At 40.5% G+C, this 21,378-nt stretch overlaps 2 protein-coding genes across 2 annotated transcripts in view; both read right to left on the bottom strand.

The window, feature by feature from the left end:
• mtcl1 (microtubule crosslinking factor 1) overlaps window positions 1-9,380 on the bottom strand; it is a 73,241-nt gene extending 63,861 nt beyond the window's left edge. The window contains exons 1-3 of the mRNA XM_022758281.1: window positions 9,213-9,380; window positions 4,631-4,855; window positions 3,525-3,683 (exon numbers count right to left, since the gene is read on the bottom strand). Coding sequence (XP_022614002.1) covers window positions 3,525-3,683; window positions 4,631-4,855; window positions 9,213-9,374 — 546 coding nt within the window. The 5' untranslated portion in view covers window positions 9,375-9,380. The remainder of the gene's footprint in view (window positions 1-3,524; window positions 3,684-4,630; window positions 4,856-9,212) is intronic.
• Window positions 9,381-11,289: 1,909 nt separating this feature from the next.
• On the bottom strand, window positions 11,290-21,070 carry rab12 (RAB12, member RAS oncogene family). The gene is made up of 6 exons (XM_022758013.1): window positions 20,687-21,070; window positions 18,792-18,852; window positions 15,659-15,797; window positions 14,569-14,658; window positions 14,152-14,256; window positions 11,290-13,291 (listed from the first exon to the last, which is right to left on the bottom strand). Exons 1-6 carry the CDS (start codon window positions 20,910-20,912, stop codon window positions 13,184-13,186), a joined length of 729 nt encoding a protein of 242 aa, XP_022613734.1. The 5' UTR covers window positions 20,913-21,070; the 3' UTR covers window positions 11,290-13,183.
• Between the last annotated feature and the right edge of the window lie 308 nt (window positions 21,071-21,378).

The following is a 21,378-nucleotide window of genomic DNA, read 5'->3' as shown; positions in this document are numbered from 1 at the left end:
ATTATATGATGATTTAAGACCTACTTATTTTAGTAAAATGTCTTTAATTTCCAGCAAGTTCTTCTGCATGAATTTCTTTCTTCTTTTAAACTTGATCTGTGTTTTAGTAATGGAATCTTTTATGTGGCTGATCGTATTTGAAGAGCCTGGCACAGAAGACAAGGATCTTTGTTTGCAGTGTAATGTAAGTTCATGTTCATGCCTGACATCACTGCATCACTTCATCTCTGCAATGGTATTTTTTATAAGTCTATGTGGGTTGGGCACTTGTATGTGCATGACATAATAAATAAATAACTGGCTAACTGGGAAAGTGACAACACCTTGCTTCCTTGTGAAATCTTACAGCAGCTTGTTTGTATTCACATGTTAGTGATAAAGATCATTTAGACAAAAGAGGGTGGAGGATTTTGTGCTTTTCACTGCATTACATTACACCTGGGTCAAAAATTTACAAGCTCTAATTAAAGCAGAAAAAGGAAAAGAACAATCTTTCAGTCCAGCTGAACCACATTCTTATCATCAAGCGTGCTCCTCCTCTCTTCGCTGTACCTGATGTTTATCTCTGTGACTGAGCAACTCCAAGAGCAGAGGGCAGATTGTGAGATTCATTCAATTGCATTTATCCCAAACTAAATGCTTTTAGCGTGTTAATAACACTATTATCATACCTTTTTATCAACAATAACAAAGAATAAATGGCTTCTTGCTGTGTATTATGAATTTCACGGGAATTAAAGACTTTTAAAAAATGAGTACATGCTTTCTAAGTCCTGGAAAAATCCTGGAGAAAGAAATTCCATGCAACAAAATGAAAATATTGGGTTGCTACATCATAAAGTAAGCACTTTTGGGGAGGAGGGGGAGAAAGAGAAATGGCGTCACATGATATCGAGGTGCAGATTCAGAGATGGCTTTTGTTTTTCTGGGGCAAACCTCGGGGGACCGCCAAAAAAAAAAAAAAGAAAAGAAAAAAGACTGCAATCATTTTGAGCAGCCGCCACCTCGGCCTCTCTCCTACTCCCTCCACTACGTCTGTGTGTACAAGAAAGCCTGTGTCATTCTGTGGTCGCATGTGCCACAATCCCGCTCAGAGTTTAGGGTCTGGGAGCCAACACCAAAGATATAAAGAAAGAAACTCCTCATGTGCACTGTCCCCTCACTTCAGTCATACTGTGCACCAGTTATTTCCTCTCAGAGGGCCACCAGTGCAAAGCGACAACGACAAAAACCGGAGTTTGTATTTGCTGCATTAGCACATCCAGACTAGACATAGATTTTTTGTCTTCGTCCCAGCGCATGCGGCTTGGTCAGGTGCTGATAAGTCGCCTTTGAAAACAACAATGTTGCAAGCATCAACAATTACGGCTTTAGAATATAGATTTTCAAAGAGTAAAAAAAGGTTTGGAGAGCAGACAGAGACACACAACAAACAGAGACAGTCTGCATGGAGACGCTGTGGCGCACATGACGACAGTAGGGAGAGAAATGGTGTCATCCAGTTGCCAAGAGAAAGCCCCGTCTCCATTCTGACTGGTCGGGTATTAGCCTACTTTCTCTTTGTTGCCAGACGTCATGTTACCTGCTGTTGTCAAAATCGATTAGTCTAAGTAGCTGAACCTGAGCAGCACCGAGAATAGCCTCCGCTCATCTTATTACCTGTGAGAAGACCTTACTCCACTTCGATCAAAGCAAATATTCTCTCCACATGAGAGTAATAGTGACACAAAACTCCATAGATAAAAGTCTGAACTCTAAAGTAGGGCTGAAAAAAAACTTCCAGTCCTCTTTATGCATTAATTTAAAGGTCCCATATTGTATAAAGGTAGATGTTCATGTGTTGTTTGATTATAAAGCAGCTCTAGGTTCTATATTAAGTCAGGACTTCTGGAACTTTGTGATGTCACAAATAAAGCAGTCTCTCAGCCATGATCTTAACGCCGCCCACCTGGACCCACCATCCAACCTTGCAGGATTTGTGTTTACCTGAAATCTGCTTTATTTTTATTGATCACTCAGAAAACAATCAGCCAATCAGAAGAGAGGCTCAGAGCCTCCTCTCTTCTGATTGGCTGACCGACCTGTTGTTACTGGAGCTCCAGAGAGAAGTCTGAGAGAGGAGATGTAAAACTACATTGAGATTGCTTTTGGTTCTTAAAACAACAAATATATCTTCTATAATTACAGTGTAGATTAAACAGAATGAAAAAAGCAGCTCATACATGTGATCCAAAACATGACGGGAACTGTAGTGCCAAAACATATTCCTCCAAATAATAAAAAGAAAAACTTAAAAATGATCTCCTTGTCGATGTACATACACACATATTTTTTGACAGCGCTGAAGCTCCATTGCTCTTATATCCCTGTAGCACTGACACGCTCTACCATCTATTCATACAGTGATAAAAACCTTCAAAATACCCAAACTATTCAAAATTCTGTAAAACTTTTTTTTTTTTTTCATAAAACTGTCCTGGATTATATTTTGTGCCACTAAGATGCCAAATGATTGCATTTCAGAGCAGCCTTTCATCCTGAGAATGACAACATATGACAAGCCTATTTAAGACATGTAGTGACTGTGACATCAGCCTGTAAGTAAAGGGAGTCAAACCCCAGCAACGACAGCTTGAGGCTCAGACAGACGACTGTTTACACAGCTTGAAAACTGTGAAACACCAGGTTTGAACTGGCTGATTTAGATTGGCCTTGAGGAAGGAGTCACGGCTGGAAGAAGCTGCTGAACATCTTTCTTTCACAGATACCGAATTTTCATTTTTGGCCTGGAGTTTGTGAACACACCTGAGCTGTGAGGGGGAGGGGTGGCTGCAACTTCAGGTAGTATTGAGTAGTGCTGTAGCAGTATCTGAATATCAGCAGTGTTGAGGAAGCGCTGAGCAGCTTCCAAATGAGCACACATCTAACTTAACTTAAGTCTAACTTACCTGTAGTTAAAATAGTGATTTCCCTGAATAAATAAGTCGTTAAAATTCACATGCCTGTCAACTGAGGTTGCTCAGATCAGTCTGTGCATCACTGCACAAAGCAGTTGTTTTGAAGGGGCTGTCGGGAAGTGGTTAAGCAATTGATGGGATTATTCACTGCAATGACCCTGCTGATCAGGTTGCTGATCGCCATTGATTTGAATTTCCAACATGCATTATTGGGCATGCATTAAAGGTGACAAAATTCAATTAACTATAATTACGTCCACTGCTACAGTAATTTTTCGCTACTTTACTGATGACCCTCTCGACATTAATACTGTTATCCTCATACATTTAACACAAGCTCAGAACACATTCTATGATCTGGGTTATTTCTACATTAACAGAGGCACTTTTGTTTAAACATCAGTGCATTTCTTGGATTCCTTTAATGGGTTCGTTTCCAACGTGCACTAAACAATCACCGTTCAGTGAGATAAAAAAACATGGCTAAGTGTGCATGAGAACAAACGTGCGGCGGTGACCTGAAACAACACTGTAATAACCAGCATCTGAGCCCTATCATCCCCTTACCTCTTTGGTCCTCTCCAGCTCGTTGTGCAGCGCCTGTTTGGAGATCTCCACCTCGATGATCTTCTGTCTGAGCAGCTCGTTCTCATCCTCGGCTCTGCTGCGTTTGTCCTCCACGCTCTCCAGCTCGTTGTGCAAACGCACCGACACGTCTTTCGCCACCTGAGATCGAGAACAAACGCGTGGCATTGATCTACATCGTACAAAACAGGTTAATGAATATTTACTTAGATGTGCCCTCAACACACATGATACACCATCTGTGTATTTAAAATGGGCTTACAGATGCACACCAACACACACATTAGACCAATATATCAGGCTTTGTTACAAATCTAAAAAATCTAAACATCCACAAGCTGCTGATTTCAACACAGTGTAGTGCTGAATTGATCAGTCAAAAATGTAAACTGAATATCTTTGGGTTTTGGACTATTGATCTGACAAAACAAGCTATTTCTAAACATTACCTTGGCTCTGGAAACTGATGATAAAGCCATTATTTTCTTTAACTTCTTATTTCTTTATAATTTTTATTTCTCGCATCCTACGTTACTTAAATTAATTTGATCTGTTTTCTCACAAAATTTAATGAGTTTATAATTTTGATTGGCTGCCTTGCATGAAACACTTTGTGACTTGGGTTTTAAAGAAGCGCGCAATAAAATTTTACATATTATCATAAATAAAACAATTGACAGATTTAATGATAATAGTAATTGTTAGTTGCAGCCCTTGTCAGCAGTCTGTATGAAAAAAGCATCTCCGCTTTTTATTTACTGTTTTCATTTTCTAGTTGGATGTGGTACAAATCAATTATTCCGTTTAAGTCATTCTGGTTCCCATGGCTCAGCAAACAATGAAAAGGTGCTGTGGATCACCTCTTTAAAAGAGTTAAAACTGTGTGTCATTAGTCTTGGTTCAATGAAGAGCTTAAGTGTTTCAAGATGACTGCATGTTCTGTTTTGAGGGTGTCACCAGGTAGTAATGATAAAATTCTGAGGCAATACTGGCATGAAAATTGTCAAATCTAAAAATACCTAATTAGCACTACTTAATTGCAAACAAACAAACATATGGTAGATACTGAGAAGAGCAAAGACACAGACCTTCAGGTCCTGCTCCAGACTACGGAGCAGCTCTCCGTCCACGTGGCCCGTCTGTGCGACCCGCAGGCTCTTCTGCTCGGCCTTTCGCAGGCGGTACTGCAGGATGCGGCAGTTCTTGTTGGATCGGTCCAGTTCCCTCCGCAGCTCCTGGAGCTGGTAGACCTCCTCCTCCAGGTAGCTGTCTCGCATCTCCTCCATCTCCGCTCGCAGCTCGTCCACTTCATCCTGAGAGAGAGAGAGAGAGAGAGAGGGGAAACGGGGCCCAGCTGTTACTTCAGTTACAACACTGATACCCAACACTTGCGTCAGTATGTCACTTGGCTTCTAATACAAACCCCATGCTGTAGAAAATGTTGGATGAGACTTGTAAAACATCATCATGCTGGCTTTTATTGTAATACTATAATCAATGTTATCGTTACTCTTTGTGAACAGCAGCAAGCACTTTAGAGTTTCTGTGTATGAAGGTTAAAGGTGAAATGCTGAGTTTAGCCTGAAGGAAACATCTGTGTTAAAGTGCTGTTGCTGTAAATGATAAACTGTCCGATTCTAGTAGCAACAATACTTTAACTGGTGAGCAGGAGAGTTATTATTCAGCAGCTCCACAGTCATGAAGCTACTGATATTTATATATTTGAAGAAGTTTTGATATAGAAACGTAAAACTAAAGGTCTAAAGCTCCCTACAATGTGAAATAAAAGTGTTGGACAAACAAATGGCTCACTGTGCTGAAAAAGTTGGTGAAGAAAGAGGCCATTGGGGATATAAAATAATATTTTCTTGTCAATCATGAGATTTTGGCTCCTTCTCTACATTTTGCATGTTTGTGTGCGTGATCTATCATGCTCAAACTGCCATTTTGTCCTAAGGATTACGCACAAAGAGAAACGAGAGAGAGAGGCAGACGGTTCATCCTCTGAGGACCAAGAATGTGCTCATTAATTGTCACAGCAGTCTGAACATTAGATCTCGGTATTTCATATGTACAAGGGTAAAATGCTGCCAGTGGAGACGTCGTAGGGCAGATCAGAGGTTCGGCCTCTGAGCATCATGAAACTCCACAGCAAATTTTCCTGTTAAAACATGCAGACGATCATCCAAAGCCAGTCATTAGTTTTCACAAATCGAGGCTGGGAGGACACTGGGTTTCATGTGTTGTACAGACTGTGAAGCCCTTTGAGGCACATTTGCGATTTGTAATTTTGGACTACATAAATGAATTAACTTGACTAGAGATGGAAAAAAAAGAAGAAAAAAAACAGATAGGGGAAAAGACGATGATGTCTCTGCCAGAAAGACTGATACATTTGATATACTGATATCTTTTATTTCTCTTGCTATTAAAGTATTAAAGTTTGGTTTTCCCAAGTAGTGATTTTAGTAGTGAATATTCAACAACAGCAGAAGGACAGTTTATCTACATTCACTTTTAGGGTTTTCAGGTATGAAGCTGTTAGAAAGTACAATATATACAAATAACATACCTTTGTAGATTATGCTAATGCTTTCATACGATTACATATGAGTTCCAGTAATGCAAGTACTCTTAGTGCTGATGATGTAACATCACTAGTTGGCTCTAAGCATCTTATCTCTTGGATTGGATGCATTCATATTCATCCATCTCCTATCGACATGAAATAACCCAGATTTATCCGTGGTACTGAGATGCTACAATAGTTTGTTGATAACCTCGGGGGTTTTTTGTTTGCCTACTGTGCTGGGGAATCAGTTTGCTCAGCAGATTTCCCCTGGGATGGATATTCCTTGTGTGGCACCTGATGAAAAGACAATTGGATACTGAAAGAGGAGGGAGAGAGTGAGAGTGTGTCAATTAATGAAAACTAAATCTATCCTCATTTGGAAAAGCACAGAGCCCATTGTTATCTGAGGAGGGCCCTGGAGGAAGGAGCTAATGACCTCGCACAGGGTCAGCCCAATCGATGGCCAGGTTAAAAGCAGAACCAGAGGCAGAGCAGCATCCTGGGAGCAGGTATATTTAGGGAATATCACTGATCTTTACGGACAGTGTGTAACCGAGTCATCCCCAGCACTTAGTCATCTCTTTAAAGGTGTTAAGTGTGGTTATCTTTACTGAGCAGTCGCTGTAACTAATTAGAAATGAATATTTTTGCTCCCGAGCTCCAGCTGCAGCAATCATGGCAGGACACAGAGAGGGAATTAATAATCATCATTCCTCATACAGTAGCTTTCTCTGCCCATTATTTATATAAGGGACATGTCCATAAAGTGAGTTCTGCTCAACCGACAATTAAAAACTTAAAGATAATCAATTTGCTATTAAACATGACGAAGTAGCAAATTCCCACGTCTGAAAAGCTGGAGTCAGCAAATGTTTGGCATTTTTGCTTTAAAAAGGACAAAATCTTAATCAATTTCTGTTAAGTAACTAATTTACAATTGAGTAATTGTTTCAACTGTAGACATACTGTAGGTTTCCAAAAATAAGTTGATGAGTTGACTGACACCTTGGAATCTGGTCTTACTTCATCAACCAAAAAGTATTCAGCAGATTATAATAATGAAAATAATTAGAGCCGCCACAAGCAATTATTTTCACCCATCAATCAATCAAACATCAATAATTTGCTTAATCAAATGATATTAGTTAATGTTTTGTCTGAGCAGTAGTCTAAAACACAAAGATCTTAGGTTAACAATGATATTAAACAAAAAAGAAAGCAGCAAATCTTCACACTAAAGACGCTGACATCAAACAATTGGGATTGTTTAATTCAATTTTCTGACACTTGATTAATTAAAAATCAAATAAGATGCAGGCTTTTGAAAATCTGTAGAACTGAAACAAGTTTATTAATCTATTACTCAACTGACAGAAGATTCAAGTGGCAATAATTTGGATAAGAATTGTTCAAGAAAAAAAATCGAAATATTTTCTCGTTCCATCGTCTCAATTTTTGTTATTTCATATTTGAGGGTAAACTGAATCAGTTTGGGTGTGCAGCTGTTGTTCAAACAAAACAAGCATTGCTCTAGGCAATTTGTGTCATTTTGCGACACTTCATTGACCAAACTTTACGGTCCAATTAACTGATTAATTAAAAGGTATTCAGCAGATTATCCTGTCACTAAAATAATGGTTAGTTGAAGCCCCGAATTTCAGTTTCTTGGCATCATCCAGTTGGTTTGATGTGGATGCAATAACAAAGGTTTACATCCCCTTCGTGACCTTTGTCACACATTACCCCCAACTTTCTTTCAATCTTCTCTTAATCCAATCAAAACAGGCAAAAATACCTAAACTAGAATAAAATAACACTAGAATTAAACTGAGAGGTGTCAACTCTGATAAAAATAAAAATAAATGTGATAAACGTGTTTTCTCTATAGAGCCTAAGAGGCAGCAGTGACGGGGACTCCCAGACATTTTGGGACACGGGGGTTGGGGTTGTTTTCGGAATCCACCTCAGAGACCCAGCTGGCAGACTGACAGCCAGGCGGGAGGACGTTTGAACCCCACACACATGGGACATCTGACTGTTATCAAGTCCTGTGGGATAAAGCCATTACAGCGAGAGCCAGTAAAGCTGATTAACTCTCTTGTGTTTTCACCAAGCCAAAGAGAGAGACCCAGACATGCGTGATCAAGTTTGAAATAATACTCACAGCAACATGCAAATAAACCTGTCTCCCATCTTAAAAAACTGCAAGATTGTTTGCCGCATTATCTGTTTGCCTCCCCTCCCCAACTTATTGGGATAGCCTACTTATAGAAAGAGGGAGGGTGGGAGGGGGGGTCCTGCATGAAATCTTCAAGTAGGATCTTCATGCAAAAATACAATGGTGGCACATTGGCACACCGTAGATCCATTATTTGTCCACTTAAACAGCCCATACTTGTGTGTGGTTGATGTCAACTCACCAGTTAATGTCCTTGTGCAGATGATACACTAACTTCAAAATGTTATGTACACCGCCTCATAAAAATCACATGTTAAATAAGAGTAAGTGTATCCCCTGTGTTCAATCTGTTCACATGGAGACAATGTGTCCCAAATGTAACACACAGGGGACAAAATGATGATGAGTCTTTCTGTCAAAACAGGCTTTGGTGACTTGACAGCAACAATATTAAGAAGACAATTTAAATTTAAAGGACATACAGGGTGAAGCCACTATCAATAAATCTCCCATCAATAAAGGTCAAACCCATGGGGATACCCGGGAAGGTGAAAAAGACATGATGGATGGAGAGTGAGTCTACATGGGGATGACAGCTGGCATCAAAGGGAACTGTGTTTAGATTGTGGTAATTTATTCAGTAAGATTATGAGTTCAATTATTGAGCAGGTGGAAGTTGCTCAAGGACACTTTAAAAAAAAAGGTGATGGTGGGGACTGAACCCGGGACTTTACCGAACCAGGACAGTTCTGTGTCTTCTTTGAAAACCAGCTGCTGCTGTGTTAGGAGGTCAAATGATGCAGCACAAAATTTTTTAAATGTAAAATTGAACTAGGTGTTTGTATGAAGCATATGCAACAAATAAGCATCACTGCCACCACTGATTCTCTTGTTACTTGTTGAGATAACACCGCCTTACCTTGAGGTAGTCGTTTTCAGATCTCAAATCTTCAATTTCCCTCAGCAGGTCCTCCTCGTTTACATCCTTGGTGCCTGGCAGTTTGAATTGTGCGCTTGTTGAGGGTTTCTCCTGCTTGTGTTTCTCTCCGTGCGCCCCCGGAGCGGGCTGAGCCTGAGACATGCTTCCCTTGGCGGCGGAAGCCTCTGTTGTGCGCAGCGGAGCAGCAGCAGCAGCAGCAGCAGCAGCAGCAGCAGCAGCTCCGGTAGCTTCTGCCCGCAGGGGATTATCCGCTCCCAGCTGATCCCGGTCACTGGAGCCGGTACCGGACTCTGCGTCGCTACTAACGGCCGGTGCCAGCCTCTGCTCGTCCGACAGCGGCTCGGACGGGCAGTCTGACAGGTCTGAGCTGCTGTCGGTCTGGCTGACGCGGCCGAGAGGCGCTCCGGTCGGTACCCGAATCGGGGATCCATGGGTGTGAGGGCCCGGGGACCCCGAGGCTAGTTTCCCTTTCTTGCCTTTGGCGAGAGTCGGACTGCTGGTGCTGTCCGGTCTGGTGCTGGCGGCTTTGGGCTCGGCTGCTGCATGCTGGGGCACCTTAGTGGGCTTTTTCGCGACAGTCGACTTGGTGTTACTTTTTACCGTGGCTGGTTTCTCCTTCGCCCCGGTGGTGTTGCGTCTGGAGCTGCGGTTCGGGTGGGCTAAGGGCACTGTGGCAGACTGCTGCTGCTGCTGCTGCTTGTTGAGTTTGGGGGATTTCGGTACGATGGCAGGTGGCTTGGTGGAGCGGGAGTGCACATCCTTGAGGAAAGGTCTGGCCGGGGAAGGCGCTCGGTTCAGTCTCTTCTTCTCCAACTGGTGGTTCTGCGGTTTGGTGTCGCTGCCAGAGCCATTGGAGCTCTCCATTATACACCGACACCGGCAGCAGGAGGGCGTTGAAGGAAACGATCAATCCACAGCACCGCGGAAAATCTCTGACATGCGACACCAGGAAAACAGCCAGGTTTCTCTACCTTCTTCCTTGTCGGGCTGGGGATGCGCATCCTGCGTTGTGCTGGATGTTTTACTCCATCCTGTCTGCATTCACCAGGTTGTCATTGTAGTCCCCTCTGCCTGTAGCCCCCTTTGGAGGAAACGCTGCAATACAAAAAAGGGATTACTGGGACGGATGGGCTGACAGACAGGTTGCATCTGCAGACAGGGTTTGTAAGGCTCAAGTTAGAAAGAGAGGAGTCAGTCGGAGTCGCGTCAGCCCTCTTCCTCCTCTGCACGCCGGGTCTCCATCCCTCTCCTTCACCGGGGTGTGCGTGTTGGGCCCCCGTGTCTCGTACCCCCTTTCCCACTCCTTCCTATCTGACATGTAAGATCTGCAATCGCTGCGGTGTGAAGCTCGACGGCCGTGATTTTCTTCGGGGCGCATGCGCTGCTGCCTCACAAGTAACCCAAGCACACCCCTTGTTTTCTCTGGGACCAGGCGGGACCAGGTCTGACACGCTTTGGTGCGCATGCCCTAATGACACACACACACACACACACACATATACATATACAGTATACACACTATTGAACAGCCTCACGTGAGGTGCAAAAATACAGTCAGGAGGAACCAATACCCTCCTACTCCCATGGAAAATATGATGTCAGTCAGATCTTCAAATCATTTTTTTCCTCAAGACCCCAATCCAAAATCTCTAATCTTTATATTGAAGTAAAACCATCACCTCTACGGCATCTTTCAATTAATTTTTGTGTAAGAAAAATCCACTCAAGGTCCTCTGAAAGCCACAGATCCAGCTTTTGGAAAGACAAACACAGTCACACGTTTAAATCAAGACGATAATCTGGTAATAAATATAGATATCTTTAATTGCATTTCATTAGTTCAAGAATGCCACAAGTTATAAATACCACAAATCCGCTTTGAACATGCCAAAACTTCCCAAGACTTAAAACAGGTTTAATACAAAGTACAGTCTTCCATCTTAAAGGATACACATTTCAAATAAAAGCATTTGTTTTAATGTATATTTAAAACACAGAGTAGCATAAGGCTTGGCTACTAAAACAGGGTTAGTGGCAAATGCTAAAAGTCGGGGGGGGGGGGGGGGGAAAGGTTTCATTCCAAAAAACAATGTCTGAAGAAATGTTCACAGCTCAGCATTTCAAAACACGAGTGATCGGATTGCTAAATTGGACATTTGCATGTGAAGGTCGTTGTGCTGTATGTCAGTGACTGTTCTGTTGCCAAAAGTCTCACTTTTTCAACATTTTTCTTCTGGTATGAAACTATTCATTTGTTAGAATACAAAATGTGCCATTTTAAGTCCACAAAAGCCTGAACTTAACATAAAACCTCAGCAAAAAATAAAATTAACCTATAGAAAGTCGGTTTGATTAATTCCAAATCTCGTCCTTCCTCAGCCTCAGGTTTTTACTTCAACATGTAACAAGACAGAAACATCCACAGCGCTACATTTGTCTTACTGCATTAATCCCACAACAAAGATGGAAGAATTTAATCATGACCAATGTCTATGAACGACGAAGGAGGGCTTAACATGCATAGCCTAGTATTTTTCAAATGTGCATAATCTCCACACTGGTCCATAACAAACTGCCAAATCATAAATTCAAAGCTGCTAACCTCCTCTATAAAACACAAGCGGGATTTTTATGAAGATGTTTCTTTATTAATTTGATGTGAAACTCGAAGCAAGTCTGCAATAAAAAGCCAGAGAAAATGAGCCGAAGTTTCCTGAGTCATTCAAATACAACACAACCCTTCCTGCATTTCTCACCCTGCAAAGGGAGACTCCTCTCTAAACTGTATCTGAATTCAAAGGAAAAAGGTCAAAACAAAAACACTTAGAAATATTAAAATGAAGGCGAAAACCATGTGTCTGTGTAGCTTCTTACTGTCTCTATTTCCCTCTGAAAAGCCAGTAACACACATGGAAAATGTCCCTGTGAAAAACACCAATCCCTCAAAGACTACATTACCCATCTCTCCTTGCATCTCCAGCCCACTTTAACAGGATGTGGAAGAGTGGTTCCGAGCGGCCACTACTGCGGCAATGCTGATCTTTATTAGTGCTATACTACAACTTGTGTACTTTCTTCTACTGCATGTCAGCTTAACTAGTTAAGATGGATTGTAGTGCAAAACATTACGATTTATACAAATGTGAAAAGAGCCGTTCCAGCCACTTTAATACTTTAAGGCAAAGGAATACAAACTGATATGATCACCACCACAAAACCACCTTCTGCTGGCCACAAAAATCTGCACCTTGTCCAGTCATTACAGCAACACACCATATTTACATCATGTGCTTTTGTTTACCTCAAGTCAACTCCTCACTTGGTAATAAAACCTATTAATAACAATATAAAACTACTGTACCAGACCCAGAATTTAACCTAAGCTGAAAAGACATGAGATATCGTTATCCCTTTTCTGTGAGCTAGAAAATGCAGATAACGGAAACATCAGGGCAACTCAGACAATGTTAAACATAGTCTACAGTATGTGTGATGACAAAAGAAAACAGGAAGAGAACAAGCTGTAAGGCCCTCAATAATCCCCCTCCATAGAAAATGTGCAACTGCTACCAGAGGGCTCTCTACCTTGAAGGCACCTGTGGGGCACGGCAAGCCTAACGGTCCGAGGAATGAGGTAGTCTGGGTCAAGTGTCGACAGAAAGGTGGTAGGAAGTGGGTGATTTCGCCAGGCGCTAAGTGTTAGTGTGGCACATGTCAGAGTGTACAGTTACAAAACAGGAGAAGAAACAGGGGAAGATAATATTGGTTGTTAAAGAGAGTCCATGCATTTGAACAGCAGTAGTCAATATTTCCAAACTGCTGCTGTGTCATGCCCCCTAGTGGCCAGATTGATGCTCTGCATGTGTGAGCTGTGAGCGCTGAGAGTGAGTGTGTGTGTGTGTGTGTGTGTGTGTGTGTGTGTGTGTGTGAGTGAGAGACCACTCTGACTCTCAGCAACAGCGCATGCGAGGTGGAGGCAACTCCGGAGGCACTTCCGGTTCAGGCTGCAGAGACAGGACACTGTTGGAAAGCTCCTTGTTGGGAACTTCCAGAGGCATCTGTTGTATCAATAAGAAAGAAAAAAACATCTGAATACTCAGGGTTAATATGCTCAATTTTTAAACAGCGGGCAACTTATTGGGTGTTGAGTAAGTCTCATTTTGTAAATAACAAAGGTGAAATCTTTCACCAGCTACTGTAGGCAGAACAGGAGGCCTTTACTTAGACAGGCTTAAAACCTCACTGGGTCTTCATCAAGGCAGAAACAGTAAAAACAGATTGCTTACACCTGCTACTCCTTATAGACAATACACCAGAAACTGTAATATTGCAAAACATAATGAAATAACTATCACAATGACATCAAAACATGAATATCATAAAAAGAAAGAAGAGAAAGACAGAACAACAACTTTTGAAATCATATCATTTAAAATAATGCAGTCCCATCAGTAAGGATAATTATGAAAGAGTTGTGTTGTGCTCGTGTCCTAGTCCGTGTATTAAAAACTGAGTGAAACAAAGTGAACACAGTAATCATCTCTGCCTGGAAATATTCTATTTTTCCAACAAGTTGAGTTGTGCGTCCATGCAGCTGTGTAATGAAGGAGTTACCTGTCAATCTGTGTGACCATATATTAACTCTTAGTTTATTTATTTAAAAAAAAAAAAAAGGGCTTTGTGCTTTTTTTAAGGTGTTGTATTTGGCTGAGTTAAGACAGTATTTAATCTATTTTTCATTTAGACAGATTGTATGAAATTTAATTACACTACTGAGCAAGGCAAGGCAGAGCAGACTATTGTACCAGGTGCAACTGGAATAACCACAAGTGACTAATTTTAGTCAAAACATCAAATTCAATGCAGCTTCAATGTTGATTTTTACAGAAAAAAACACTGGAAATGATTACACACCAACCTTGCTAAGAATGTCATCCACAAGCTTCAGGAAGATCTCATCCACATTAAAGTTGTCCTTGGCACTGGCTTCGCAGAAGCGCATTCCACTTATTCGAGAGGCAAACTGTAACACAGGAAAGTGTGAAATTAGCACAGAGCCGAACTGAGCACAGCTGCTTCGTTTCATAGGAGCAGAAATATAATTAGTAAGGAATTTAAGTCTCACAGTCCGGCTTGTTAATACTAAAAACTATGTTTTATCTAATTTGATCACGCCAATAGATTGCGCTTTGTGTGCTCCTAAAACTGAAATGGGAGGCACCTGAGCTAAATCTCAAGTCACACAGCACTGTACTTCAATCTGTTCAAATAATATAGAAAACAAAGATGTGGCTCTGTGATATAGTGAAAGGGTGCAGCTGTGTGTTGAACCCACCCTCTCTCCTTGCTGTCTGGAGATGATACGATCGGTCTCACAGTCCAGCTTGTTCCCGACCAGGAGAAGCTCTGCTTCCTCTGAGGCGTACTGGCACAAAACAGAGAGCAGAGAGGAGACACATCAGGAAATCATCACCCTCCCGTTTCATAAAAGTCACACCAGATCACTGCAACAAAATCTGTGCACTGTACTGACACCGTGAACAACTCATTTTTTGGGAACTTAAAAGTTCAATTCTGGTAAATTTACCTCTACGGTACAAGGGCTGTGACTATGAAAGGACCATGAGGACATACATTTTTTCAGGTTGATCCATGTCTGCATGAGGCTGAGGTTATTATTATGAGATTATTGTTATCATAAAATGAGTGTTACAGAGTCAAGAGTCATCACATGAGCCACTCCCTTTAAAATAAATAAAGTCAAGCAACAAGACTAACAGGCTCTGCCAAACTAGAGGCCAACCAATAAATCCATATTGTCTCACTTCAGATACATTGCTGTTGAAGTATATGTCAGCTGATAAATGACAAGAAACTGAAGGACAGAAATGTCAAAGATGATGATGAAGATTTTGAAATAGTGTCACCTCTCTATCATTTGTTCCCCAGAAGTTTATTATTCAACAGTTAAATGTTGCAGGAGCTCAGTTCTCACGCCTTGGTCACAAGTGTTAAACAAACAAATTTAGGTTTATTGATATCGTGTAAAGAAATTTAATATCAGTTGAGTTTTAAAACTCTCAAACAGCAAACTCAGTATCAGAAATCCAGCATCAGTCAGGCTATAATGGAAACATGTCTCTGCAGAGAGACTTAAAGACAAAGGTAGAACTGAAGCGTGAACATCAGGGGATGCTGGCTGGGTTGCTACTGTTGGTGGATTGAATGTTTATGTAAACATTAGTGCTAGATGCATGGCAGAACCCAGGGAATTGTTTTGTCATTGTACAAGAGAAACAGGTGCCGTCTGACATATTTGACAGATAATAATAGCACAGGAACACACCGAAGGACAACAAAGGAAAGCCATATATCATTTAATGAGACGTTTCAGAAAAATCTAACTGCCCACAGTGTTTGTTTACCTTGTCTATCATTTTCATCCATTTAGGAAGGTCGTCAAAGGTCTCCTGCTTGGTGATATCATACACTAGCACTATTCCCTTGGCACCTCTGTAGTAGGCTGAGGTGATGCTGTTGAACCTCTCCTGACCAGCAGTGTCCCTGGATGAAAGAAATTAAACCCAATATAATTAAAATAACATCCACTATTCAACTCAGTCACAGCAGTGCAGTGCCTCCAACAATTTTGAAATACCAAAATACTGATTGACTGATTTATGGGGTTTTTCATACAAAGATCAATATGACTAAGGCTTGTATTTAAAAAAATTATTTATTTTTTTACCATGTATTAGTGAACTTGAACACTTTCTCAAGATCAAACAACAAATAGGAAAAGAAGAATCAGCTTCAAGCAACGTATTATCAATGTAGTTTTACTAATCAATATAGATGAGATTCTAATTTCTTTAGACACTATTCATTTATGAACACTGAATCTTTCTTTATGAGCACCAACGTTATCATCATCTTGTATCTAGCTTTAAAAAAAAAAACAAAAAAAAAACAGAAATCTGAAGACTTTTGTTCCACAATGACATAATCTGAAGAAACATGCAGTTATGAAATGATTGTCAACTCTGTAACATTTTACTTTAACACTTGGTGAATCGCTTTTAACACACCACAATGTAGCTGTAAGCAGACATAAGTGTTTATTGAGGTATTTGTCGGTAACTACAATGCCTCCTGTAGGCATCCATAAGTCGAGGCTAAACACGGCTGTGATTACACAGAATGAGTTTTCATAGTAGAAGTAACTGTATAGTTGTTGAAAATCCTGCATTAATAAACACCTGAAAATGTCAGTTACAGCTACACCAGCGTGAGTTATAAACCATTCACTAGTTAAAATGATAAGTAATAGCTTCAATTACAGGTTGATCAATAGGAATCACAGGCACCTGAAATTAAATCAAGTCAAACTGAAGATATGATTCTTTTTTTAAATTAACTCTTCATTTAATAAATGTAAAGGTACAAAGATATTTTTTTAATGTCTGAGTGGATATTTTTTCGGATTTGTTATGATTCAGCTGATCATCTGAGTCTGGGTTAGCAGCATGACAAGCAGTTGGAGCTCCACTCACAGCGAAGTGTTACTGTACCTTCAGCCAGCTAGTCTCTCCCCGTTTCCCCCTGTGAGTCACAGTCAGGCTTATGAGCAGGAGCGCAGACAGAGACACAGCAGCACAATGGCAGGGTTAGGTAAGGCCGGGCGCGGCAGTAATGGAGCTTGATGCGAGCAGTTCAACATGAGAGACAAGACACAGTGGAGGACGGCCTTCCTGATCGGACAGGTCGAGGACAGGGTAGAGGAGCGGGAACAAAATGGGACGTGGTAAACGGCAGATGTGATGTGGGGGTGGGAGGGTGGATGTGGTGTTAGTGAAGAGGTCAGATGTGTTAGTGAAACAAGCAATGGCATTCCCATATTTTAGCCCAACACTCATTGTCACACAAAGGCATATACAAGCTTTCCTCACTGTAATCTGTGGCATGTTAATCAGTTTTTCAACCGTTGGACAAGAGCACTGGATGGTTTAGATGTTTTCAAAATGTGATTAAAACCCAGTTAAAGTCACAAGACACAACCAGAGGCACGGCAGAATCAAATAACATCATCCCCATCACTGGTGGTCTGTTTGAGGAATAACACTAGGCTGGCTCAAGACTTCTGAATTGCTGCACACATCTCTGAGCAATTTTCAGCAATTTAAATAATATATTAAAATAATGAAGTGAAACAAAAAGACAGTTCAGTCTGATAATCGAGCAACAATGACACTGTATGTCTCCAGTGACCAGTATCAAACCTCCATCACTAACGGATTGATATGGATACTGTCACAAAAGATGGATTTTGTTCTTAAAATGATTGCGCAAAAACTTTAAAGAAAAATCTATTAATGGTCAAATTAAATTAAAATCAAATTGCTACTACTTATTAGTACTTTTAAACAAATCTGTGAATGGTGTTAATCCGTATTTTGGACTATGGCAATCAATTCTCCAGGTGTGTCAGATTAGATCAGATGGAAGGTCATAAAAAATGGTTGGCTTTAGTGGCACTACTTAAATATTCAAACGTTGGTGTAGACAACCATGTGGTTCCTCTCATATACATGGTATCTCTGGCAATCCTGCAAGGGGTTTCATGGGTTTAAATGCATAACCAAGTTCCAGGAACTGTTGCCTGTGTTTGCACTGAAGAGACTGTGGTCAAGAGAGTTTTGCCCTTGAACCTTGTTTTTTACTTTTAAAAATACACTTAGTTGCTAGTTTATTAGGTGCACCAAGCTAAAACTAACGCAGTCTAATACAGCAGTCCTATAATAAATATTCCCTTCGTGAAGTTTATAATGTTCAGTTTTTGTTGAAAGTGCTGTTGATTCAGCTATATGAACATTTTGGAGGATGTAGTTTGTGGTGCTGTTGAACTGTCTTGTGTTATACAGAAGGATGTTTCTGTTATTTAGCTTACCCCCATTAAAAAAAACTGAACATTATGACCTTCATGAAGGAGGGTTTATTGCAGGACTGCATTAGTTTTAGCAGCTACGGTGCAGTTAATAAATTGGAAACTGAGTATATGTTGTGTTTTCACATATAGGTGTGCACTTGTTGTAAGTCATTACAAAAATAACTTGTGATACTACATGTAACAAATAAACCATCGCCTGTTGTTACCAAGACTACAATGGTTGTTGTTTAGACAACAACATGGGTGAGTATTGTTGCTCCATAGGTAGAACTTAAAAGTTAGATTCCCACTGGAGAAACATGCTCTTTGGATAAACCCCTTCACTGTTAATCGTTCATTTAAAAAAATTAATGTTTTGCAAGTTTTGCAAAACATACACATGCTATTACTTTACTTTATTTTATCATGATTAAAAGATTTAAGGTATTTACTTTTGCACATGCCTCACCTACTATACAAAGCTGAGATGCACCCACTAAGCCACCAGTATCTGTTTGTTAGAGCGGTTTGCAGCATGATAGGACAGAGGAAACACTCCATGATAGGACAGACAGAGGAAATGTGCTATGTAGAGGAGTAAAGGAACTGGAATCTTGTGTACAATTACTCACCATATCTGTAGTCTGATCTTTTTCCCTCTCAGCTCAACGGTCTTGATTTTGAAGTCAACTCCTATGAGGGCAATCAAAAACACACATGAGAACATCTACATTTACCAGCATTTCCTGTGTTGTTTTGCCTTTATGTCAGTATAATTTCAATTACTAGGTTGGTGCATGAAGAAAACTGACTTCCCTTCTTTGCTTTAAAGGCAAATTATAATTCTGTCTTGAATCTGGATCAATTATATTTCTATTTGAGAATGGTAGGTTTCCTTGGTTTCATAGCTCCTAAACAATGACTGAGGAAGTTACTCATACTTGTGTCATACTTTTAAAAACTGTGCACGATGATAGCAACTATCTCAGATCTATTAAAACAAAGAAATTACAAGACAACATTTTCAGACAGGCTTGAGTGACTATTACTAGTCAAACTATTCCATCTGTGTTATCTGTGATCAAAAAAGCACAATGTTAGCGACACACAGCTCACACAACCTGCGAGCTGTGTCACAGAGATGACAGGACACAAAATGGAGCTTTGCAATGGCAGCTGCCTGTGTGCACAACTATTTTGGGACTGGACACTATGGCTGGCTGCTGTATTGGTCACAGGACTGTTTACCCAATTCGACATATAAACAGACCTCACGTATTTTAAGTTGGCAGCATCTATAACTCTGGCACAACAAGTTTTCACAAGTCGCTCTTGTTTTCAAAGGGTTACGGTTAGAGTTAAGAGTTAAGATACAACAAGTTAGAGTGGTTGTGTTTTTGTAATGTAAAAGAATGCAGTATGAATCAATTTTTTAAGTAGACATATGAAAAATGGCTGTTCAGAAATGGCATTCGATGGGGCACAACTACATCCTCATCTAATTACACAAACAGGGTCACCAGTTGTAAATTAAGTTACACTATTACTGAACAGCTGCAGATCCATGCTATGAAAGTAGCAGGGTGCCAAGTCTCCTCCTTACTGTGTTGTGTGCAAAGTAAGGGAAACCCACTTTAAACTCTCACACAAGATCTAAGCCTTTAACTCGTCAAGCTAAATTTACAGACAGTGACAGCTCTAGAAGCCTCTGTGTACAGTATACAATGTGCAACATAAAAACTCTGTTTTTCTGTTATTTAGATACAACACATTAAACACTTGGTACCTACACAAGCAAAGAGTACTACTAGATTTTGTACTGAATATTCTTCACCTCTGAGCAGAAATAGACCCTTCACTCACCTTTGTTAAATTGCTTAAAAATAAGAAATCTATAAAACTATTTGACTCAATACTTTTTGATTTGCACCTCGTATATATAGTATATGCCTCCGTCTTTACTTTACTTATTCAGTTTTACTCTTTTTATTGCATGTCCCTCTTTATTTTTGTTTATTTTGTCTGTTAATCTTTATTCAAACTATAATTGTATCATAAAATTTGAGGCTGGGATAGTCAAACTTTACTATGATGAACGTCTTGTTTACTTCTATGTTTGTACAGCTGTTCTTCTCCAACTTTGCAATAAAAATAAAAAATTACTGTGTAAAATTCTTCTTCTAACAGCCTAAAATATACAACAACCCAAGCATCATTTCAAGCCTCAAACGTGTGGAAGGAAAAACAAAAGTGTTGGGAAAAACACTTCATAGAAACACAGTCAAGTCGCTAAGGCAGTTTTGTTAGCTTGAACAGTGTTGTGTTGCAGTTAGCTTAAATTGGCCGGCTACAGCTGGTATTGTAACCTTTGTTCAGTCCCATTACACAGTAGAGTAGAAGGCAATATGTCAGCAACGTCCACCCCATGGTAGTTTAGGTATCTTCAGTCCAGTAAGTAGACGGAGCCCTGCTGTATGTCAATACAAAGTTGACAAAAACAAGTCCCTTAAACGCCTCCTGTCCTCACCTACTGTCGACTTGCAAGCTTCGCAGAAAGTGTCGTCCGTATATCTCTCCATGAGACTGGTTTTACCAACACCACGGGAGCCAATAATGATAATTTGAAGTTTAAAATCAGCGGGTCTGGGAGGCATCTTCCTGCGGCGCGACTGAGCCCCCAGAGCGGGAGACGAGTTCGCGGAGCCCCCGCCACCACCGGCGGCCCTCCGCGGTATATCATATCTCGGATCCATCAGTAATTCCACATTTGTGACAACAAGAAAAACAGACAAACACGCCTAAACTATTATAGAATCGAACCAGTGTGCTATATCCGACTTTCTTTCGTCTCCGTAGAAGTTTGTGAAAGTTTGTCGCTCGCCGACAGTTGTTGTTGTTCAGCCATTAGACACACACCAGATCCACCATGACGTCATTAACCACGCTATAAAACATTTCCGTTTCCGCTGCAAACTCTTATCATATCATTTTTATTTTTGGTCTGTAGTATTTATTTATTTGTTTGCTTGTTTGTATCTCTTGTATTATTATTTATTGATTGATTTTTACCAGAAAAGCTGTGAAGAATTAGCAAGGATAACGACAACTGTTCTAAAATCACTGCTCATCACTTCTGGAAGTGGGCTCAAGTTTTTTCAATCTTCACAATTTACACTCCTCATTAGTTTTGCAGATTTCTGACTTATTTTTAAACTGTGT

Source organism: Seriola dumerili, unplaced genomic scaffold (assembly GCF_002260705.1).
Source record: "Seriola dumerili isolate Sdu_G_001 unplaced genomic scaffold, Sdu_1.0 BDQW01000291.1, whole genome shotgun sequence".
NCBI lineage: Eukaryota > Metazoa > Chordata > Actinopteri > Carangiformes > Carangidae > Seriola > Seriola dumerili.
The sequence above is the reverse complement of the archived record's forward strand: the minus strand, read 5'-3'. Positions and strand labels throughout refer to the sequence as shown.